The sequence below is a fragment of the Cricetulus griseus genome, chromosome 5 (assembly GCF_003668045.3).
Source record: "Cricetulus griseus strain 17A/GY chromosome 5, alternate assembly CriGri-PICRH-1.0, whole genome shotgun sequence".
NCBI lineage: Eukaryota > Metazoa > Chordata > Mammalia > Rodentia > Cricetidae > Cricetulus > Cricetulus griseus.
Genome location: NC_048598.1, coordinates 5,242,969 through 5,266,884, shown reverse-complemented (window position 1 = coordinate 5,266,884; position 23,916 = coordinate 5,242,969). Strand labels below are relative to the sequence as shown.

The 23,916-nt window shown below is 50.1% G+C and overlaps 2 protein-coding genes across 3 annotated transcripts in view; one reads left to right on the top strand and one right to left on the bottom strand.

Moving 5' to 3' along the window:
* Nucleotides 1-9,814: 9,814 nt before the first annotated feature.
* Nucleotides 9,815-11,309, bottom strand: LOC118238882 (translation initiation factor IF-2-like). The gene is made up of 2 exons (XM_035445563.1): nt 11,007-11,309; nt 9,815-10,894 (listed from the first exon to the last, which is right to left on the bottom strand). Exon 2 carries the CDS (start codon nt 10,657-10,659, stop codon nt 9,835-9,837), a length of 825 nt encoding a protein of 274 aa, XP_035301454.1. The 5' UTR covers nt 10,660-10,894; nt 11,007-11,309; the 3' UTR covers nt 9,815-9,834.
* Ptpn14 (protein tyrosine phosphatase non-receptor type 14) overlaps nt 9,987-23,916 on the top strand; it is a 131,155-nt gene continuing 117,225 nt past the window's right edge. The window contains exon 1 of one of the 2 annotated variants that reach the window (XM_027418713.2): nt 9,987-10,121. The gene's annotated coding sequence lies outside the window, so the exon portion shown is untranslated. Of the gene's footprint in view, nt 10,122-11,004; nt 11,109-23,916 lie in introns of those variants that run through there. The other variant, XM_035445561.1, reaches the window with a different exon arrangement.

Genomic DNA, 23,916 nt, shown 5'->3' with positions numbered 1-23,916 from the left:
AGATCTCCTGGGTCCCTCACTGTTTGTTTATCACAGCCTTCCTTCCCGCCCTGGGCTAATGACTCAGCCTGATTCTTTGGTTGGGAATGTAGATGTGAGGTTTGGTCCCTGTCCATTTGGTAAAGGCATAATTAGGATGATGATGATAGCAGGTGATATACTGAGAACCAGGTGTGCTGCTCAGGGCTTTCCACACACTGATGACTGAGCTACCAACACTACACAGTGAGCACACACTTTGGTATTCCCCTCTTACAGAGAAGGAAACTGAGGCTTGAGAAATCTGGACTGCTTTTTTAGGCTTGCACAGGTATTAGCCTGGGTATAGTCAAAAGTAGAAGTTGGCATTCCTAGCCAGAGAGGAAAGATGAGTTCCTGTGGGCCCTGGCCCCCATTTTCCTTCCTGTCTTCCTTCCTCCCTTCCTCTTACAGTACCTAGGGTCTAATTTGCATACTGGGTAAGCACTTAGCACTGAACCATATCTCCAGGCCCCTACTCTTCTTTTATGTGAATTCTATCTATGACATGTTCTTTTTTTCCCCCTACAAAAGCTTGAGATAGGAATTGAACATAGTGGCACATACCTTTAATCCCAGCACTTGAAGGGCAGAGACAAGTGGATATCTGTGAGTTCGAGGTCAGTCTGTTTTATGGAGGGAGTCCAGGCCAGCAAGGGCTACATAAAGTAAGGCACTGTCGAAAACAAAACTAAAAACAAACAACAAAAAAATCGAAATAGGCTTTTATTCTTCATAAATCGAGGAAACTTTTACTGAATCCATTTCCCTTGCCTGCCAGATCTCTTAACAACGGATGTAAATAACTATGGTTTCCGTTTTAAAGTGATGACAATCAAGATTGATCAAATGAAAACCAAGACTGTCTTGCAGACGCTCTCAGATGTGTCTCTGCAGCCGGTGGGGTAAGCTCGTCATTGACAGTGTACTCCTGCAAGGACTCAGTGACAGGTGGGCCCAAGAGCACCAAGACACGTAAGGTGTGTGTTGGAAGAGCCACTGATTATTTCTGCCAAGAAAAAAGGCTAGAAGGCAAAGTTGGAGCCTATGGAAGTGGCAAGTCAGCAGACAGAGTCTGGGGACTATGGTGAGGAAGCTTACACCATGGAGCTACTAGAGTCAGTGTGTGCAGCCGAAGGTAAATAAGTAGAGAATTGTGACATTATATAAAAAGGCATAGGCTCCAATACTTCAATATGCCTAGATTGCATTTCTTTTAGATCTTCCTGGTAGTGTCAATAAGGTGTGTAATTAATAATAATAACAACAATAAATGTAATAATGCATGTTTTGTGGTCTATTGTTCAGCATATATTGTTATCATTGGAATTTTTAAAAAGTAAACGATTAGCCGAATCTTGTACATTTTTATTGAAAAAATCAGTGTTGCTGCCTATGGTAAGACTGCCTTTTTGATGTACAGACACCGATATGATATCCTTGTGTACACACGGTCACCCACTGAGGATCCAGCCCAGTACCCACACAGGAGGGGGGCTCCATGTGCCCTTCCCAGCTCAAAAATCTACAACCCAAGCATCTTTGACATTCTCTCCAGAAGGATGTAAGAGAAACAGCGCACCTATACAAGGCCTAGGGGGCCTCTCTCTGGTACTTCAAACTAAGGGACAGTAGAGAGGCTTCATCTGAGACATGGGAAAGAGAAGGAGAAATGAGATGGAGAGGTGGCCAAAGTGGTGGTGGTGGGATGAGTTCTGAGACCTTAGAGTGTGAGGCAAGCATGAGTGACAAGAGGGGACCAGACACTCAGCTTCCATGAGAAGTGGACTAACGAGGAACTCAAATACGTGCTTTCTAATTTTGCCTCACCTGTGTGTGCCCGTTGCTTTTCTTGCTTCTGTGGAAATACCTGGCTGCAGCAACTTCAGGGAAGGAGGGGTTGATTCACCCACAGTCCAGAGGAAGTGTCCAGCGGCTGCTTGTGGCAGAGGAAGAAGAAGCACAGAGATCTGGGGGTGACTCTCCAGGCCACCTCCAACCACCCACCTCCCTCAGTGAGGACACAGGTTCCCAAGGCTGCACAACCTGACAAACATTGCCACCAGCTGGGGAGTAGGTATGCAAATATATGAGCCTGTGGAGGTGACATTTCACGTTCAAAGCCTAAAGCTGTGTCTCCACAAAAGTGTTGTGTTACCCCACTTTGATTGCCAGTGATTCCCCAGTGATCCAGGACAGTGTGACTTCCTGGCCACGCTGGCCTAGGGAGAGGATGAACACCACAGGGCAACTGTCATCCACAAACTGAAAGCCCTCAAAGGTGCCACCAGGAGGGAGGAGGAATCCCATCTCCTGTATCAGCGATGGTATTTTGAGAACAGAAGCTGGGAAGCCATCACTAAAGGCAGAAGTCATTGGCTCTCGCCCACCGTGGCACAGCCTCTGAGGTTGTTACTCATACTGTATGTAGTCTATACTGGCTTCTGGAATAGAACTGTGACCCATGTGTGGTTGTGGGTGACAGCTCTTCACAAACAATTGTGCCTCTTAAAAAAAACAAAAACCAAACCAAAACAAAAAAGAACAACCCACCAGATCCCCGGAAGTTCACCTTCCAGTTTCCTAACTTGGTTTTACTCATCTTGTGATATAAACTTGATAGGCTCTAGAATCTCTTGGGGGGAAGGGACTCTGAACATGCTTAGGGGGAAGGGCCTCTGAACATGCATGGGGAGAAGGGCCTCTGAACATGTGGGGCGGAGGGCCTCTGAACATGCCTGATGGGGAAGGGCCTTGAACATGAGTTGGGGACTTTTCTGGACTGAGTTAACTGGGGTGGGACAATCTGCCCACTGCACGGTTCCGGGAATGTGCAGATGGAGAAAGGAAGCTGCAGAGCAAAGGTGCACTCATTTATCTTCCGCCTCCCCTTAAGTCTCTTGCCCCTAAGACGTCCCCACCATGATGCACTGGGCCCGGAGCTGTGAGCCAAGTGAGCCTTTCATCGCACCTTAAGTTGCTTTTGTCAGGATATTTTTTATCATAGCAACAGGGGGATTAAAAAACCCACCACAGCACTCTACACAGTTGAAAGATTCTTTTGGGTGTATATGTGTTGGGGCTGCACTTGTATTCATATGCGTGCAGAGGCCTGAGGATAACCCTGGACATTGCTCCTCAGGTATCATTCATTTTGTTTTGACACAGGGTTTTGTGGCCTGGAGCTTGCTGAGTAGGCTACGCTGGCTGGCCAGAAAACTCCAGGCACTTGTCTGTGCCTTTTCAGTGCTGGGATTACAAGTGTGTGCCATCATGTTAGCCTTTTTAAAAAACAAAAAACAAAACATGGGTATGGAGGTGTTTTGAACTCAGGGCCTCAGGCTTGCAAGGCAAGCACTTTACCCAGCTCCATCAAAGCATTCCTAAGTGATCTGTTTACTTCTTTCCTCAGGTGTCAATGGTCTAGGCTTATCTTATATTTTTGCTGTAAGCCAGAGGCTCTGACCTGCAACCCAAGCGCGGCAGAATCACTTGAGAAGTGTTTCTGAAATACGCCTGTTTATTAGATCAATAGAATGAGCAAACACAGCTTGGCACTGTTCACACCATGGAATGTACCCTGCTGTGCAGGGAGATGAACTGACACACAGTGAGCCAACGGGGACAGCTTCCCCATGCAGATTATTTGTTCATTGGGGTGAAGTCTGAGGACTCACAAGGCATGTGACAACAGAGAGCACATAGCGGCTGGGAAGTTGCATAGGGAGCTTTCCTGAAGTGGTAGACACTTTGCCTTGACCTGGGCTGGGGTCACCTGCACAAGAGGTGTTTGAGCTTCAGAGACCTAAGTTTTGTGCTTTGTACTGAACTCAGGTTGTGGTGCAGTTACATCCAGTCTAAAATTCGATGCACACTGAAGTGTGCTCACAGACGTGTCACCTCCACGAGCAGAAAGAAAAGCGAGCAAGGTATTAACAGAGCCCTCCTCCAGAGTGTATAGACAGCCCCTAGAGATCATCAGAATTTTTCAAATAAAGCCAACCTACTCTCTCTCCAGTTTAAAAAAACTGGGGTGTGTATTGTGTGTGTGCATGTGTACCCATGTGTGCACATGTGGGAGCCAGAAGACCCCGGCTGTCTTCCTCTGTCACTCTCCACCTTGTCTTTGAGGTGGTCTTTCATTGCGCCTGGAATTCACTGATCTGACAATTGGGATCTTCCTGGGTCAGCCTCCCCAGTGGTGTGACTGCAGGGGAGGACCACCCTGGGCCAGCCTCCCCAGTGGTGTGACTGCAGGGGAGCACCACCCTGGGCCAGCCCCCCCAGTGGTGTGACTGCAGGGGAGCACCACCCTGGGCCAGCCCCCCCAGTGGTGTGACTGCAGGGGAGGACCACCCTGGGTCAGCCCCCCAGTGGTGTGACTGCAGGGGAGCACCACCCTGGGCCAGCCCCCCCAGTGGTGTGACTGCAGGGGAGCGCCACCCTGGGTCAGCCCCCCCCCCAGTGGTGTGACTGCAGGGGAGCACCACCCTGGGCCAGCCTCCCCAGTGGTGTGACTGCAGGGGAGCACCACCCTGGGCCAGCCTCCCCAGTGGTGTGACTGCAGGGGAGGACCACCCTGGGCCAGCCCCCCCAGTGGTGTGACTGCAGGGGAGCACCACCCTGGGCCAGCCTTCCCAATGGTGTGACTGCAGGGGAGCACCACCATGCCTGGCTTTTTATGTGAGTGCTGGAACCAAATTCAGTTCTTCGTGCTTGAAAGTCAAGTGCCTTTCCACTGAGCCATCTCCCAGAACTTGCTTTACTTTCAGGGCCTCCAGTGTCTTTGAAGGTGTGAAAGAGATACATTACTGAGAACATATTGGAGGTGAGGGAACCATGGAGGGCCCTGAGAGTCTGCTTTGCACCCTGCATTTATAGTTAGAGTCAAGCTTAGGAGGAGGAGATATATTGCTTTGAACAAGTTAATATCCACAAGTCCCTAAAAATGTAAAACTTGAAAGTAAACATGAGACTCATTACTTTAAGTCCTGTCAAACTCAGGCACCTAAGGAGACTGCAGAGTGCACACTTACCTATTGGCAGGTTTGCTCACAAATGCACACACACACACACACACACACACACACACACACACACACAGAGAGAGAGAGAGAGAGAGAGAGAGAGAGAGAGAGAGAGAGGAGAAGGGAGGGAGACAGAGGGGTGGGGATGTATTTGGTTTCTTTTAGAGACAGCTAGGTTTTTTGCTTCTTTTTTGTTAACTCAAGTTGTATTATTTGTGTGTGAGTGAGTATGGTGGTGTGTGTGGTGTGTGTGTGGTGTATGTGTGTGTGTGTGTGTGTGGTGTGTGTGTGGTGTGTGTGGTGTGTATGGTGTGTGGTGTGTGTGTGTGTGTGGTGTGTGAGTGTGTGTGTGTGTGTGTGTGTGTGTGTGTGTGGTGTGGTGTGTGTGGTTTGTGTGGTCCATGTGCACAGAGCCCAGAGGTAAGCATTGGGCATCCTCCCCTACTCTCCACCTTATTCCTTTTTTTTTTTTTTTCCGAGACAGGGTTTCTCTGTAGCTTTGGAGCCTGTCCTGGTACTCTCTCTGTAGACCAGGCTGGCCTTGAACTCACAGAGATCTGTCTGTCTCCCGAGTGCTGGAGTTAAAGGTGTGTGATGGGGTTGTCTTCTGTAATATGTTTCTCTTATTGATTGATGAATAAAGCACAGTGGCCAATGAGACAGGAAGATAGGCGGGTCTAGGTGATGAGGAGGATTCTGGGAAATGTAGGCAGTTAGTCACCATGTAGGATGCAAGAGGAGTAACAGGTCCGGATTCTTTCTCTGGTAGATAAGACCATGTGGAAATACATAGGTTATAGAAATGGGTTAGTAATTAAGACAGCCCTAGCCACTGGCCAGCAGTATTATAATTAATATAAGTCTCTGAGTGTTCATTTTGGGGCTCTAGGAGGCTGGGATCAGGCTGTCAGGAAAGAACTTCCATATCAAAATGGCTCCCAACATGGGGCATGGACCCACGACCCTGAAATTAAGAGTCTCATTCTCTACTGACTCAGCTAATAACTATTTTGTTATATAATTTTGTTTTATAATTTTACCATGTTAAAGTTAGAACCCTTCTTTTTTTTTTTTTAGAAAAGAGATGAAGGGGAATGTTCTTCTGTGTATGTTTGTCTTCTTGGTTGATGAATTAAACACTGATTGGCCGGGCAGCATGATAGATAGGACTAGGAGACAATGAGGATTCTGGGAAGTGTAGGGGGAGAGGAGTCATTGTGTGAGCCAGGGAAGAGAGGACATGAGTGAGGCATCTCTCTGATAAGATAAGACCACCTTTTTGAAATACTGAGATTAATAGAGATAGATTAATAATTAAAACAGAGATAGTCAATAAGAAATGCTAGTTACAGCAGGCGTTGGTGGCGCATGCCTTTAATCCCAGCACTCAGGAGGCAGAGGCAGGCGGATCTCTGTGAGTTCGAGGCCAGCTTGGTCTACAGAGCGAGCGCCAGGACAGCCTCCAAAGCTACAGAGAAACCCTGTCTCAGAAAACCAAAAAAAAAAAAAAAAAAAAAAAAAAAAAAAAAAAAAAAAAAAAAAAGAAAGAAAGAAAATTCGAGTCACTGGCCAATAGGTTTATAACTAATATAAATCCTTTGTGTTCTTTGAGGCTGAAGTGGTGGCAGGGCCTAGCTGGGACAAGAAGCATTCACCTTACAGGTGTGTGCCACCACTGCCAGGCTACCATTTTGTTCTTTTGAGGCTGGGTCTCTCCCTGAACAGAAGTTCATGGAGCTCAGGAGAGTTTTGTTTCATTACTTTTTTGGTTGTTGTTATTTTGTTGTTGTTTTGACTTGGCTGGCCCCAGTAAGTCCCAGTTATCCCCTGCTCCCAGCAGTCCTGGGATACAGGCACAGGTGAAACCATTCGTGAAGAGTGCTAGAATCTGAACTCAGGTCCTCACATTGGTGCACCAACAACTCTGCCTTTTGTTTTGTTTTGTTTGAGACAGGGTCTATGTAGCCCAGGTTGGCTTTGAACTCATTGACCTCAAACTCATGGAAGTTGTCCTGCCTTAGCTTCCTGAGTGCCAGGATTATAAATATGAGGTAACGTGGCAGAATCCCCACACCTCTCCCAGTACTAGGCATGGAAGCACGATATACTGAGGGACACCCTCAGGTTCACACTGGGGGTTTCTACTTCCAAAGAGTTATATCTCAGTGGGTCAGCATATGGCTAGCATACACGAGAAGCAACCTACAACTTCCAAGTCATTAAAAAATCAGTTTCTCTCTCTCTGCATGTGTGTATAAAGCACACTTCCAATCTAAAGGCAGCCAGATGCACCTCATAGGTCCGGCCTCAGCCAGATGAGATGATGGGACAGGCTTAGCAGACTTCCTAAGGGAGGCCTTACCCTCTCCCGAGGGGCAGGTGGGAGGGGGGAGGGAAGGAGGAGCAGCAGGAGTAGAGGAGGGAGGGGGACCTAGGATTGGAATGTAAAAGATAAATTACTAAAAAATTAATAATGAATTTTACTTTTATGAATAAATTGATTTAAAAATTAAAAACAAGTACACAGGGCTAGTGCTAAGCCTTGGCTTTACTGACAGCTGCAAACCGAGCGGCATTCACTCACTGGACCCTAGCATCCATGTTGGTCTGAAGGCAGCATTTGGGCAGCTTTTCCAGCTCTGGTATTGCCTAGCCTCCTCTGCAAACATCACAAACATGCCTGTGTCTGGAGGAGACACTCAAGCAGGGTCACAGCCCAAGACTCAGCTAACCCAACCAAACTCTGTCCTTGATGTCACACTCCACCGACAAAATAAACTCAAGCCTCAGTTAAGTGGCTTGCTCAGGGTCACATGGCTGGTCACAGGCAGAATCCAATTCTTGTACCTGCTCAAAAATCCTTTGCTCTTTCTTCTAGACCACAGAGGCCTCGGGGGCTGTGCTCAGTGGCTTGAGTGACTTGGGAGCCACAACATCTATGTGCCACTGTGAATGATGCCAAGGGCCTCCTGTGCCCTAGAAGGCCACAGCCAGCCTGACATGAAAAGCCTTTAGGCACCCTATCTTTTAGCCCAGTCCTGTTTGAGTCAAATGTTTGCAGTTAAGAGCAGCCAGCTACTGTGCAGACTGATCCTCTATCCCATTTCAGCAGTGTGAGTTCCTTGGTGGGGCAGGCCCTTTCTCCCTGCTTCCTCTGTCTTCTCTAAGGGATGGTGATGGTAATGCATGTCTGTGTAGAATATCGCCCACGCTCGAAGCCACAAACTGCAGCCCTCCCTGAAGTCTCCTACAGTGATCACTTTGACCTTTTGAAAACCTGACCCTCCTGAGTCCTTTGTCTTCTACGCATCCCATTTCCATCCCCTCTGGGTCCTCTCTGGTTCTTCGTGGTTCTGCAGACAGGCAAAATACTCAGAAGCTGATTATTGCAGAATATGCTCCGTGGGCACAAGCGATTCCGTACTTTTCTTCCTTGTTTTGAGGTAGGGTCTTGCTATGTGGTCTGGGCCAGCCTTCAACTTGTGATTTTCCTGTCTCTGCCTCCAGAGCGTTGGCATGGGCCACTATGATGGAATAAAGCCTGGAAGTTCGTATCTTTGGCCTGTACGTTTAAGTAATTTACACTATCTTCTCTGACAAGGACTGGGGGGGGGGTCTTGAAAGGACTGAGCTTGAGACTTCAGAAAGAGAACAGATGCCAAGACGTGCAAAACACTTTAGAAATGCAGGCAAACCCTTTCATTTCACAACTAACAAAACCGACGATCAGGATTGGGGGGGAACCCTCCCTCCCGAGTTAACCACGGGGTCAGCAACTCAGTGGGGCCTAAGACAGGTTCCCTTGCCCGGCTGAGTGCTTTTTCCATTATACCGGCTGCGCCTCAGTAACCCCACCCCCGAAAGTGCTAGGGCAGCTCCCTCCCAGTGCCCAGGCGGGGTGGGGCCCCTCCGTGGCATGGAACAAACCGGGAAAACCACATATTCCAACTCCCAGCACACAAAGGCTGGTTGGCCATGGGGGCGGGGTGGGAGGACCGGACCTAAGTGTAGCTCACTCCTGAGATTCTGCGCGGGGCTCCTAGATTGCCTGCTCTAGGAGGCCACCCTACTTTGTCCTGTTCGGTGTCCCCTGGGGGGGGGAGGGTGGCGGCAAGACCTCCCCCAAATAAATGGCCTGTTCTGGCTCCAGCGTCCCACCCCCTAGCTGCCTACGGAAATCTAGGAGGGACGGTCCTCTCCTTTCCGCTTTCCCATCCGCCCCCGGAGCGTCGCACAGCTGGGTTGACTTGGGTCGCCTCCCCCTCTCCACTTGCGGTGTGTCCTACTCCAGGCGCTTTCCTTCCTTCCACAGCCCCCCACTTTGGAAGGAAGACACGCTCCAAAGCTAGCCCATTAAAAGTGCACGACTTCTGCCCGGCCGGCCGAAGGAGCTCCCGCAGCCCGGCATTCCTCGGATTCCAGCGCTGTGACGTCCCCGGGGACCGTGCGCCCGCAGCGGGGGAGCCCGGGCTCCACTTGGCAGCGCTGGGCGCGCGTCCCCGAGGCTGGCGCGCGCCCTCCCCAGCCCGCCGCATTCCTCGCCCGCCCAGAGAGCGCCCCTCGCGCACTCCCCGCCTCCCGGCCCCCAGAGCCGCCGAGCCCAGCCCGGGGCGGGGGAGCGCGGCCAGCGGCGCCTGCTCGTCCCCCCACCCGGCCCCTTCCTCCGCCCTCCCGGCCGCTAGCGCTTCCTGGCACTCGGGCTCTCCCGGCGGCTCAAGTTCTGCACAACTTCTCGCCGCTGCCCAGCGCCGCGGCCGCGGGTCCGGGCCGGCTCGCTGCGCTCTGCGGCTTAGCCGTCCGGTCTGGTTCCCCAGGGCAGGTCCTCGAGGAGCAGCATCTGGCGCCACTTGGCCGCTGGCGGTCCCTTGCGGCGCCCCACCTCGCTGACCGCCCCGGCCCCCTCGCGCGGGACGGCGGCGCTCAGGTTCCTGGCCCTTTCTCCTCCCCGGAGCTCCCGGCGCGGCGGAACCCTCCCCGTGCCCTCCCTCTGCCAGCTCCTGGAAGCCAGTGGTGGGGACCCAGGCTCCCCGATGGTCACCGCGCCGCACCCGGGGCACTCCCGGGCCATGTAAGCAGGTAAGCCGGCCGGGCGCGAGCAGAGGCTGGGGCAGCGCCTACTTGGGTCGACGCCGGGGACGCCGGGGTGCGCGGCGGGGGCCGGGTGGCCAGCGGCCGGGCTTCTCTCTTGGCGGGCGGTGCTCGCTCGCTCGCTGGCTCGCTCGCCCCGGAGTGGGCTGGAAGGGGCGCGCGGTCTGCGACTCTGAGGTCCGGCCAAGGCTTCGCCTGTAGCTCGCGGTTCTTTTCTGCGCGCGGAGAGGGAGGGAGGGAGAGAGTCCGGGAGTCCGGGAGTCCCGGGAAGGGCAGCGGGCAGCGGGCAGCGGGCAGCGGGAGGTCCCCAGGCCGGCCGTCCCCGACCTTGATGTCGTGCGTGCGCTGGAGCCGGGGAACGCAGCGCAGCGCCGGAACCTTGCCAGCGCGCCTCCGGTGGGGACTGGGTTTGGGAAGGGGTCCTCGTGCCCGTTCCCCGCCCCAGCCCTGTGACCCAACGCTCGAAGCTCTTGGCGCCCGCCTGGGTCGGACAGACAGACGCGCAGGGAAAACTTGCGGCCTCCATCACCTCAGACCAGGTCTCGGCAGCCTCGAACTTTGCGGCTCCTGAGAGCGAGCAGCTCCTTTCCCACGTGACCTCACGTCTAGTTTGGAACCGTTGCGAGCTGGGGTCTCCTGCCTCTCCTGGAGGGATCGACGGGGTGCGCTGTCACTGCCTCCCTCGGCCCTGGTTCCTTCAGGGCTTGTCCCCCACCCCCGTCCACAGTTGGAGGAGATCGAGCGGTTTTGACGTTAGTGAACTGCTAGGGTGAAATGTATGGTCAGAATTTCCGAAATATGTTGTCTCCCTCCTTTCTCCCTCCCTCCCCCCTCCCTCCCTCCCTCCCTCCCTCCCTCATTCATTCAACAAACCCCCTGCCGAGGCTTCCACTCTGCCAGGAGATCTCCACGCGAGAGTCCGCAGCGCCCTGCAGGCGGCCCGCGGGCGGATGGGCACTGTGCTGCCAGAGTTGGGTAAGGCCAGGCCCCGAGGAAAGGGTCACCTGCGTCGTCAAGGGAGTGAAGCTCAACCCTGGAGTGGCTGGGGGACTGCATTCCAGAGGGAGCAGCTTGGGCAAAGTGAGGGGCGCGGAGGGGGCTGCAGAAGGTCCTGGTGGCTGGAGGGGCACGCATGGGCAGGTTGGTGCCCTGCTGTTGGCATCTTTAGCCCCCACCCCAGCAGAAACGAAACCGGAAGTTTGCTACCCACTTCCCGTGACCATGAGTAGCTTCCAGGGATCCAAGCTTCCCCTTTGGACATGTTCCCTCTCCTGATGTCTCTCCTAGATGGTTCTGTGGGGGTGACAGGTGTTATTAATTGATCCACTGGACCGCACTGTCTATCCCAGTGGGGGCCATCCCACACCACCACAGAACCTTGTCCTGAGAGAGCTTTTGGTTTGGGCAGAACAGCTTGGGTCTTAGAAGTGACAGCTCGCTTTGTGTCCCCTTTGGTGCTGGGGACAGAACCCAGGCAGGATTCTATGCTCGCCAAGCAAGTGCCTGCCCCCGCCCAAGCTCCCTAACAGCTTCCTTGAGCTGGACCTGGGTACCATGATGTCCTTTTACCCAGTCTGAATGTGTGGCAGTCAGTGCAGAATCAGCTCAAGGCTGTGGCTCTGTGTCTCAGGGTCGCTGCTTTAAAAGTCATTGATACCTCCCCCATCCTCGTGGGGTTTCCTTTCCTTTCTCTGAACCTGTGGAAACTGAAATCTACCATCCTTGTAAGCAGGGCCCAGCACATCCTGAGAGATGTGACTGTCCACTACACCTCTCTGAGGGACCTTTTCCTGGGCTGAGGTGCTGCTCTCCCAGCTCCTAGCGGCTGCTCCTGGTGGAGATGCCAGATCCCCAGCCTTCAGAGACATCAGGCGGCACATACCAGTGGCTCCCTGCAAACTTGGGGGGTGCTTATTCAATGCTTTGTCTCAGCCCGTCTCTGATCAAGAGCAAGTAGTTCCACGATGGAAAGTCTGGAAGGCGTGTGGCGGGGACAGGCCTGAGGGAAGTGTGTGCCAAGAGGCCCTTCCTTTCCTGCCTGTCCTGGGGCTCTGCCCAGGTTCCTCCTGTTGGTGTGCACATACTCGCAGTACCACAGTCAGTCAAGTTTGTGTGTCTTGTGTTGCATGGTCAATTGGGAGAGAAGCACCAGTCAGGGAGACTGTTTTAGTATTGGAACACCTCAAAGAATTCAGTTTCCAGGAGAATTCTTCCTCGCCCCACGAACCAGCAGAAGTCTAGAACTGTGAGGATTTCCCTAGCACCGCTTTCTTACTGGATTAAGCTCCCACTGGGGATGCAAATATCAACCCCTTCCTAGCAAATTGAGCTCACCTGGGTTCCAGAGTCTCCTCCCCTTTGGAGGAAGAATTTGGTCACATTCTTGCATTTGAGCTGTTCATTGCTTGGTTACCAAGTGCTGTGTGTGGTTTTCAAATCCACCCCGAGCTTTGGAACACTGCTAGGCACTTGGTTGGAGGTAAGGCAGGAGAAGAGATAAGATGAAATACTTAATTAGCCAATTAAGGAAGGGGGGTGGTGGAAACAGACACCAACGCTTCAGTAGGGAGGAAGTGTGTCAGAGATGAGCTTTCTGATCTCCCAGACTGAGTAAATGCATTTAATTTGCCCCCCTCCTACTCAGAAGGGCTGATTGAATGGTCCCAGGAGTGGGCAGGACTACTAGCTGCAACTTTGTGGTGTGTGTGTGTGTGAGTGTGAGTGTGTGTGTGTGTGTGTGTGTGTGTCTGAAATACAGCTAGACTTGAATTCCAACTCTGTCATTTAGTTTCCTTTACATTTATTTAGTGTGTGTGTGTGTGTGTGTGTGTGTGTGTGTGTGTGTGAGCATGCTTGTGGAAGTCAGGGTTGGGTCTTTTCCCACTATTTGGGTCCCAGAGATCAAACTTAGATTTTCAGGGTTGGTGGCAAACTTCCTTACCCACTGAACCGTCTGGCCAGCTCAGCACTGCTACTTTTTAGGAGTGTGATGTTGGGCCGGCCTCATGGCCTTTCTGACTGTCAGTTTCTTCATCTGCAAGAGGGAGCCAGCAAGACATAGCTTGCCAGGGCATCTTTGAGATTTCGGTGTGATGCTATATGATGAACGGCCTGAAAGACCAAGGCAGGGTGGTGTTTGTGTGTTGGCGGCCTCGTATGTGGCCATGAATGTGTTCTTTGTTACTCAGCGGGGGCCTGAATTCACATGTGTGCCAACATACACATAGAGCGTTGTCCTTGACTTTGCTTTAGACGATTGGCTCACAGCAAGCATGCAGGCTGGCAGCTGCCTGTGCCCCTTCACACTGAAGGGGGTCCTCAGTACCCCAGGCAGTAGGAAGTACCCCAGGAAGAAGGCGGGGCAAAGACTGTTCTCCTCTGTGACAAGGGCCTAGTGTGTTGTGCAGGCTCTTTGCATTTCGAATGCTGAGATCGGGTTAATTAAAGGATGTTGGGATCACTGCCTGTGTTTAGCAAGGGTGCAGAAACTAGCTGCGCACAAAGGCGTTCCTCGGCACCCTTCATTCCTTCTTTGAAGTCCCAGTACAGAGTCAGCTTACGATAGTACAAGGCCGGCCACAGGTGGCTTGAATTTTGATGTTGCCTTTCATCCGAGAACCCTGAAGTATTTGGCAAACATGAACTCATTGATCTCCCTATCAACTTCCTGGGAGGGAGCCAGTGAAGAAAGGGACTCGGGCATCGTCAGGGGGACTGGTGTGTCCTTAGAGCAGTATGGGTTGTGACCACAAAGATTTGGGTAAATTTCCCATCTACAGAATTGCATGCAGGCCGGGAAGGGTCAGGAGAACAAAGCCTAGAAAAATGTAAGATTTTTGCAGTTGGGAGGAGAAAGGAAATTTATTCTTCTGTGCCTTTAACATATGTTGCATGCACACTGGTTATGAAAATGAGTTATTTACAGTTTCGTGAAGCTTGTGCCTGCATGGTAAGGATGGCTGAATCTGAGTTGGGTTCTAAATGGGGTATTGATTTTGCAGTCCCTCCCTCCCTCCCTCCCTCCCTCCCTCCCTCCCCTCCTCCTCCCTCCCTCCCTCCTCCCTCCCTGCCTCCTTCCCTCCCTCCCTTTTTTTCTGAAGTAGACCCTCTCTATGAAGCCCTGGAGCTCAAAGAAATCTGTCTGCCTCTGCCTCCAGAATGCTGGCTGCTATTAGAGGTGTTGGCCACCATGCTTGGCTCTTTCCTCTTTTCCTTTGTGGGTCTGTGTTCCTTCCCTTTCTGCCATGCTTTTGTTTGCTGTAGTCATTGGTACACCAGCCTTACATGTGAAGTTTGATATGTGATAGTTTAGCTTAATCCTCAGGCAGTTAAATTAGACCCAGGCCAAGATTGCATCCTGAGCCTAGTCCCTCAGCCTGACTTGCCCAAGGGACCTTTGTAGTTAGAGATACTGTAGTGTAGGTGACCACCCCACGAATGCTTACTGTCTGCCTATAGGGAGAAAGGATTCTGGTGAGGAAAAACAGAAAGGGGTAGTGTGGTGGTGGTGTAGCCTCTTGGAGTTAGTAAATTACCATTTTGGGGAGCTGGAGAGATGGCTGGGTGGTTAAGAACACTTGGTGCTCTTGCAGAGGACCTGGGTTTGGTTCTTAGCAATCATGCCGGCTTCCAGGGGTGAGGCCCCCTCTTTTTGGCTTCTGTGGCACCCCCATACAGATGAGCATGTACACAGATGTGAATATAAGTAAAATAAATCTTTTAAAATAACATCTTCACATTTGTAGTGTTTGAGATTTTAGTGTGCAGCTGTATTCCTAACTTACCAAGCCTTTTGAGGGACCACTCCTAGATCTATACTCCTAGATCTATTTTGTCTTGCCCCACTCAACCTGTGGGTTGTGGCCCCTTTGGGGTCAAACATCCTTTTCACAGGAAACTCAGGCATTTACATGACTACTATTCATAAGAGTAGCAAAATTACAGTTATGAAGTGGCAATGAAAATAACTTATGGTTGGTTGGGGTTCACCACAACATACAGAACTGTGTTAAAGGGTCGCAGCATTGGTAAGGCTGGGAAGCACTGGCTTATAGGATTTTATCTCACAGAGAAATGTTATTCATTGATGAGAATTAGTGGGCGTTCCTCAGCTATGGTCCCTGTGAAGGTGTTTTACTTATACACAGTGTATTTTAGCTTACATATACTGAATTTTCACTTTGGAAGTTCCTTTCTGGTTTTTTTGTTTTTGTCTTTCTCATACCCCTTTCCTGCATTAGCTGAGGCAGTAAGTTTGAAACCCTAGAGTGTACTAGTCAGCCGGGGGCTTCTCCACTCAGCTTTGGGGCAAGCTTGACAACTTCCCCTTCCAGGAGCTCCTGTGTATTGCTTTTGCCTCCCCTGTTTCCCGAGCAAAGCATTCTGAGAGAGACTGAGCCGAGATGTCTTGTCTTTGTCTAGTCTCCCCTGGCCCTCAGGCTTGCTGTGGTAGTCTCTCACTTGTTCACTGTGTGTGTGTTGTGTGCATGTACGCATTTATACATATATGTATGCATAATATATTTAAAAATATTATATATATAATTTGTGCTTGTTTGTCTCCCAACATGCCATCCTTAGCACTGAAATTAACCGTTTCTCAAACCTCCAGTCGTTTTTTATTGTCTTTTGAGCTGGGCTCTTTAGCATATTCCCAGCTTGGCTTCATCGCTGATGCCCATGGAGTGTTGACTGTTGAGGGCTACTTTCACAGGTCTCTAAGTACTCTAACTACTTTCACAGGTCTCTAAGTACTCTAACTACTTTCACAGGTCTCTAACTACTCTTTCAGTACTGTTAAAAAAAGGGGGGGGTCTTTAAGAACATAATTACATTTTTTATTTAGCTGGTAATGATGGCGCACGTCTTTAATCCCAGCACTCGGAAGGCAGAGGCAGAAGGATCTCTGTGAGTTCAAGGACAGCCTGGTCTACAGAGTGAGTTCGAGGACAGCCTCCAAAACCTACAGAGAAACTCTGTCTCAAAAAAAAAAAAAAGAAAAAGAAAAAAGAAGTTTTTATTTAAATCACTAAAGCCGCTTGCATGCCATTGCTCTTGTGGCCAAGCTTCTTTCCCAGGGCTGCCTGTGCTCTCCCTCTCTCCACACTGGCGCACTCTGTCCTGTGCACTGCGCTTACTTCCTTTTATCCTGTCCCCACCCAGAGTGCCTTTTCCCTGTCTGTCTGCTCAGCCTCTCATTCTCAGCTAAGCACACCTCCCTGCTGCCGTTCCCCAAGGCCACTGAGTCCCTCCTTGACTCCTCTCCTCTTTGGGGACCATGTGTGTGGGGTAAGTATATACCAGGTTGTAGCTCAGGCTGGCTTCAAACTCACAATCCCACCTCTCTAGCAGTAGGAATGTTTTTCTTTGTAGCCCCATGTAACACCTTGACCCCTGCTCGGGCAAGCGTACCCCGTGTAAACTCATTTTACTTCATTGCCACCTTTTTGAGGCCCAGACTTTCAGAAGGGATACATCTCCCTGTGGAGGCTTTGGCTGGAGCAATGCTGTTAGCGCCAGTTTGCCGACAAGGAAGTTAAATTAATTAAAAAAAAAGTATTATACACTCCAGTGAATGAATGCCTTTTTGAGATGCAGACCTGAGGGTTAGGAGTGCATCTTGCTTTAGAATTTGGTACCCATCCTCTCATGGGCAGCAATGGTCCTAGGAAGAATGCATCTTGACAATGACTGCATATGATTAAAACTTTAAATTTTCTTTAAAGATTTATTTATTTTATTTTATGTGTCTCAGTGTTTTGCCTGCATGTTTGTATGTACACCACATGCATGCCAGGTGCCCACAAAGATCAGAAAAGGGGCGACAGATCCCCTGAAACTGGAGTTACTGATGGCTGTGAGCCACCATGTGGGTGCTGGGAATTGAACCCAGGTCCTCTGCAAGAGCAGCCACTGTTCTAAATCACTAAGCCATCTTTTTAACTCCCAGTTTAAAAGATTAAACAGATATCTGTGTTCCTGTACATATTTCATTTATTCATGTGTGGAAACAAATCACACCTCTAAGACACCATCCAAAGTTGATAATATTTTTCTTTCTTTTCACGTCAGTGTGTATGTGTGTGTGTGTTTTTTTGAGAGACCCACGTTTATGTGGGAATGTTTCCTCAACCTCTCGTCAGTTTATGTATTGAAGCAGGGATATTCAGCTGAACCCAGAACTCAACAGTATGCCAATCTAGCTAAATCATCTTGCTCCAGGAATCCTTGTCTTCCTGTGGCGGGCTGGGATTAGACAGGCTGCCATGCCCACATGGCGGGTCTCAGACTTGCTGGGCGGGGGCTTTATCCACCCCCAGCCCTAATGATAGGGTTGCTAATGTCCTGCCTTGCCCGGAGTCTTCAACCTTTGCAGATGCGATGACTGTGGATTCCGTAGAAGAGTTGTACACTAGGCACACAGCTGAGTTGCTTAGTAGTTTTAGCCCTGAGAACTCTGTGTCCCTTCTGTTAATCTGTTCGCATTCAAGAAGGACAGGACACTAAACCCCTTCAGCATGCAGCTCTACACTCCTGGTTTGTATGTATGTATGTGTGCATGCATGTTGCAGAGGAAAATCTGGAAAAACATTTTGTTTCAGGCAGGGTTACTTACTGGCCTGAAACTTGACCAAGTAGGCCAAGCTGGCCACGGAGTTTTGTGGATCCTTTTATGTCCCCTTCCCACCTCACCAATGGGACTCACTTGGCTTTTTACTGTCTCAAGGGTTCAAATCCTTTTCCTCGTGCGTTATTGGCAAGCACTTTATCAACTGGTCTGTCTTCCCTACCTTAGCCGTTAGTTTTACTTACTTATTTTCAAGACAGGGTCTGTGTAGTCCTGGCTGGCCTGGAACTAGCTGTATAGGCCAGGCTGACATCAAATAACAGAGATCCGCCTGCCTCTGCCTACTGATTTCTAGGATCAAAGGTGTGTCACCACACTGGCTATTAGATATTAGCTTTGATTAAAGAGTGAGACAGTCTTGCCATCCCGCTCATGACCAAGGCAGCTTGCTTTACTTACAGAACTGAAATGGGTGGTGATGGCATCCTGGGCCTGTCCCCAGATCACAAGGTGGACCGCTGCCGTTTGTGTGTTCCCAGAGGGAAAAAGGAGATTTCATGAAAGTTCATTTGTCAGGAGTTACCTATAGATGATGTGTCAGGTCCTCTGAACACAACCCCAGATAGACCCCTGAGGGCTCCACATTTATATCCCACCGTGCCTGGGCCTCTGGCAGGCAGCAGCTGTTTCCTGAGCTGACTCAATATTTCCCACTGGTGGTCATGCTTTTTCCTCGCTCATACATCCTAACCCCGCCTGTGCCTGCCCAAGTGGTCTCCTGGGCCCTCAAACGCCGCTTTCCCTGGGCTGGGCGTCACTTTCCCTGGGCTGGGGTCACTTTCCCTGGGCTGGGCGTCGAGGCTCCCCTGCCCTTGTGCTTTTGGCTTTTATTCCTGATGATTCGGATGTTCCTTGACAGGCTCTCATGCCTTCCACCCCATCATCTGCCTGGGAACTGTCCCCTGCCTCACTCCTTCACAGATGGCCTTCCTGCTGCTGTGGTTCACCCGTAGCTAGCTGCTTACCAGACCCGGCTGCGCCAGCCCTTGCACCATCATAGCCCTTGGGTGAGGATGGCTGTCTTAGCATCCTGTTGTGTTGTGGAAGTGTTCCACTGTCCCTCCGCTGTGGCCATTCACGGTCTACAGAACTTTTCTGAGACAGTTCTGATCTCCCTACTCTTCTGCTTTACCCCTTCTTACTGTGTTATGTTCCCCGGGCATCCAGATATGTAGAAGAGTTTAAACAGACACACAAGAGTGAGCACCACGCATGGAGGGTGCCCCAAGCATGGGCAGTGGACATCAGCACAGAAATGTGCTATTGTTTTGTTTCTTAAGAAAATAGTTTACTCTAAACATTCCAGGAACTGAAGGGATGGCTCAGTGAGCAAGATGCTTGCAGCCCAAACGTGAGAATTTGCGTTTGAATCCCCAGCACCCACATAAAAAGCCAGACACCATAGTGTGCACCTGTAACCTAATGCTAGGGGTGGAGCATGGAGATGGGAGGGTTCCTAGGGCTCTCTGGCCAGCCAGTCTAGACTCTGATGCAAAAATAGTGGAGGAAGAGGACCTATGTTAACCAAGTGTACACATGTATGTACTTGGTTACCTGCGTGCACGTGAACACACATACCAACATGCAGTCACAGCATATATTCGTGTACACACACACACCACACACACACACACACACACACACACACACACACAGAGAGAGAGAGAGAGACAGAGAGAGAGAGAAGAGAGAGAGAAGAGAGAGAGAGAGAGAGAGAGAGAGAGAGAGAGAGAGAGAGAGAGAGACTGGCAGAGTGGTTCAGGCTCTGCCTAGCAATTGATCCTTCCCAGCTGGCCTCTCCTCCTGGCTCCCTGTCATCCTCCTTCAGACATATTTCCCTATTTCCCTGGTCGAAAGGCTGTTGATTTGACTGGCAATTTTATTGTGACTTCTCCTTTGAATTCTTCCCATTCTCATATATATATATATATATATATATATATATATATATATATATATAGTGTGTGTGTGTGTGTGTGAGAGAGAGAGAGAGAGAGAGAGAGAGAGAGAGAGTATATATATTCATATATTTTTCTCCTTTTTATTGGAACGTGTGATAAACTACTTGGAAATAGATGTTTTTCTAATGTTGACCATCTTTCTGGAATGAATTTAATTTGTGTGTGTGTGTGTGTGTGTGTGTGTGTGTGTGTGTGTGTGTATGATTTATTAGGCTTGATCAAGCTAGTAAACAGTGGCTGTCTACCAATGGGAGGTTCAAGAATCCAGTAGTTCAATTCACAAGGTTAGATGTCTCAGCTGGTTGTCAGTATATGCTAGCATCCCAAAGATGGTGGCTGCAAGAGTGAGAGCAACAGGCAGACCCTCTCCATGTCTTTTACATAAACTTCCAACAGAAGAGATGGTCCAGATTAAAGGTAGATCTTCCCAGCTCAGAAGAACTGGATTAAAAGTGAGTCTTCCCATTTCAGACGTTTTAAAAACTGATAAAAACTCCCTCACAGGTGTACCCAGCTGCTTGGGTTTTCATTAGTTCCAGATGCAGTCAAGTTGGCAACCAAGAATTGCATCGTACCTATTAACCTGCAAGGGTCTTACAGAAATGGAACAGGCATCGCTGTGGTGCTCCTTTGTCCGGCCCCTCCCACCCTGCAGAGTGCACCTGGCTAAGAAGCAGCCTGTGCTGAGTGATGACTTCAGCACCTGTGCTCCTTGCTCTGGGATGGAGAAGCTGCAGGGCCTTCCCAGCACCTCCTGGCTTCCGTTTGTTTGTGTTAGTGGTCTCCTAGAGTCAGAAAGGAGGATGATGGTGTATGAGGTTTATGAAGGGTGTACTTGCCTGACAGGGTCAGTGGGGACAGTTCAAGCAAGGGTTAGCATTCTCTTGGACATGGGGAGATGGGGATCCTTGGGGTATGTTTACTCTCCGTGACCTCTTTGTGAGAGTGTTCCTCATGGAGGTCACATTCCTAGCCCTGTCCTGCAGCTGAGCTTCAGAGGGTGAGGGGGGACAGAGGCCCAAATGGAAAGTAGGTGTAGGTGACGATAAGAGGCAGGTCTGGTGGCACTTGAGACACCCTGCAGAGCTACCTTGATGTGACACTTAGCACATGCAAGGACTCTGTCTAGCACTCTAAGTGGCTTGTTTCCTTGATCTTGACATTGCCCTGTGAACTAAGGATGTCACTGGGCTGTTATAGAGCAGCTTAGAGAGGCTAAGTGGCTTGTGGCAGACCCTGCAAACACTGTACAAACACTGGTTATGTCTAACACCACTCGGTGCAGTGCCGAGACTGGAGGAAGAGCTGAGTGGAGGATCTGGGCACAAATCCAGAGCTTGAATTTTTAGACACTGAGATGGCTGATGTTTCTGAGTTTCCTGTTACCGGGACTAATATCACAGTAGGTAGAATAATTCTTAACACGGTAAAAGTTAAGATTTTGGAAACAATATGGTGTGCACCAAGTAGTGTAACAAAGTCTTTGTAGGCTAAGAGCTATCGGCTAAAGTACTAATGGGCGCTGTGAATGACAGCCCATGTTTAGAATGACTAAGGGACGGCGGGTGTGTGTGTGTGTGTGTGTGTGTGTGTGTGTGTGTGTGTGTGTGTGTGTGTGTGTGTGTGAAACAGTTGTGCCTAATGACTCTCAAGGACCAAAGAGAAAACGTTAGCTAGAGCCACCCACCGCAGTCCATTTATTCGCTGAGTGACTTCCAGGGACACTAGTTCTTGCCAGCGTTAGAAAATTCCATCATGGATTAAAGGAAGACAGTACAGTAAGGAACCAACATGTCATCATCAGATTAGCCGTCGCTACTTGCAAGTGACCCCTGAAGTTTGCTTGTTGATGTCCCCTCCAGCAGAGGTAGGAAGGGGGTCACTGGACCCTCAGCTGGGATTCCAGCTGCTCCCTCCTGCACCTCCCAGCCTGCTGTTTGTGGCTCTCCTGTAACTGCATGCGGAAGTGTTAGAATATACAACTCCCTGGGAGCTTAAACTCAGGGAGGAGGACCAACATGTGTGCCGCCATGGAGAAGCCGTTACCCACCCCGTGGCAAGACTTCCCAGGGTGAAGTTGCTGTGGGCTTACTTTGCTCTGTAAGTAAACCCAGGCTCTCCAGGTTGAATATTAGTGGAGCTGTGTTCCGGTTTCTCACTGGTGCCTTTTTAAGGGAGAAGCAGACGTTTGTTTGTGTCTCCCCAGGGAACGGAGTCCTTGGCACAGTCGGCAGGATTATGACAAAGTCAAGGATGAAACTGACAACTGACTGGGGTGAAATCCCAGTGTGTCCATCCTTCCCTGTGTGTTGTGCCCCCTGGCCATGGCGGTACTTGCTTCGGTCCTACTATGGGTGGGTAGTTAGAGATGTAGCTGAGGCCGAACCACTGGGAGGCAGAGCAGCTTGGAAGTGGATGGGAGATCCCAGGGTGAACTTTTTTTTTTTCTGGTATGGAGTGGCATTCCTGCTTAATGAATGGGGTTCACTGTATTAGGTGGAGACACCTAAGAGTGGTTGATGGTTTAGAACAAATATTATGGTCCCTGAGAGTAGAACATAAGGATGAGAGTGTCGGCAAGCTGCCATGGAGGCTGCCTGGCTGCTGCTAATGTGTAATGAGATGTGGAACTGAGGCTGAGAGACAGCCGCCCAGAGGCAACCTGCTTGTTTCAGGGAGGTGTTAACAACAATAAAGGGACATTCTGGACATGGCGACTGGTGGCCACCAACAGTTTGCAGTTAGAGAAGGGAAGTAGAGAGCAGGCAGATGAGCCAGAGGAGTTGGCTTGCCACTTCTTCCCATCGGGGCTGGCCTGAAGACACTCAGAACACATTTTAGGTCTTTGTAAAAGAGCCCTTCCTGGGACCCAGAACCTTGCACCCCATGGGAAGCATCAGACAGATGGTAAAGATGAAAAATAAGTAAATGCGAGTGTAATGCATGATGCCCAGGCCTCCAGGCAAGATAAAACTGTTGACCCGAGTGGAGAAAGAGCACCCGTCAGCAGAGGCATTGGGGCTAGGACGGAGACTTAGTGGCTTTAATGCTGGCCACTGTTGGGTAAGGAATTCATATGAGTAGAAACCACAGCAGCCTCTTCTGGAACCGGGTGGCCAGGGGCACCTGTAGGTAAAGACCAGGCAGGGTGGCACCTGGAAGCCCCCACTGAGTTGTTGAATTGGTGGTCTATTAATGTGCAAAGTATTTGGACTGGGAGCCAGGTGTGCCACAGTTCCCAGTGATTAGATGAAAAAAGCCATCAGCTGATAAGCACTGCAGTAGAGCAGCAGAACATGGAAAAAGGACCAAACTTGACCTAAGGGTGGGCAGCTTCCTCCCCAGAATAAATACGCTGTGTGCATTTATCTCCTGGGGTGTGGCCAACGGAAAGACACCAGCCAGCTGCAGCCATGACGCAACGCCAGCTAAGAGTCTACCAGGCCTAGGAAGCCGGTGGGCACAGTGGTCCACCCTGTTCTCTTGCCAGGCAGTCTGTACTGGCTCCTGCTAAGCTCATTGGGGGTTTGGAGATTCACAAGGGCACCATGGCAATGCGCCCGGGATAAAGAAGCTGGTGTGCTCAGGAGAATGTCTGTTAGGAAGATAGAGGTAGCTCGCTCGCTCGCTCGTCTGCGCTACTGTACCCCACATGGGTCCTCTGAAAGAAGGGCAGGTGCAAATGCCGGCAGCTTTTATGCTGCAGGGGACCTGGGTGACGTTTTTTCTTTAGTGTTTGCTGCTGAGTTCCGAGGCCACGGACACCTGCTTGGAATGTGAGGGAAAAGGCTTTGAGACCCGTCTCTCAAGGCTGCCACAGCCTCACCACTTGTCATGAAACGGTGGCCTGAGAGCTTGTTACTTTGCCTGTCTCTTGTAAACAAACAAAGGTTTCACTCTATGTTTATGTGTATATATATACACACATATCTGATATGTGTGTATATATATATTATAGATGTGTATTACATACATTTTCTCGATGGAAGGAAACCTGAAAGACATTACATCATACTCAATTCCTGGTGCTTGCTGGCTTGCCATATGTAGATATCACGGATATTTTCTGAATTTTTGTCTTTCTGCAATTTCTTTTCATATAAAAAAAAGTACCAGCTATTCTATAGCTCGACATGTTTCAATGATAAGATACTGTCATCAACACTGGCTTTTTTTTTTGTCCTGGTAACAAAAT

Bases quoted from the DNA above. Each gene is read 5' to 3' on its own strand.
- LOC118238882 (XM_035445563.1), bottom strand. From the start codon at position 10,659: ATGGAGGCCGCAAGTTTTCCCTGCGCGTCTGTCTGTCCGACCCAGGCG.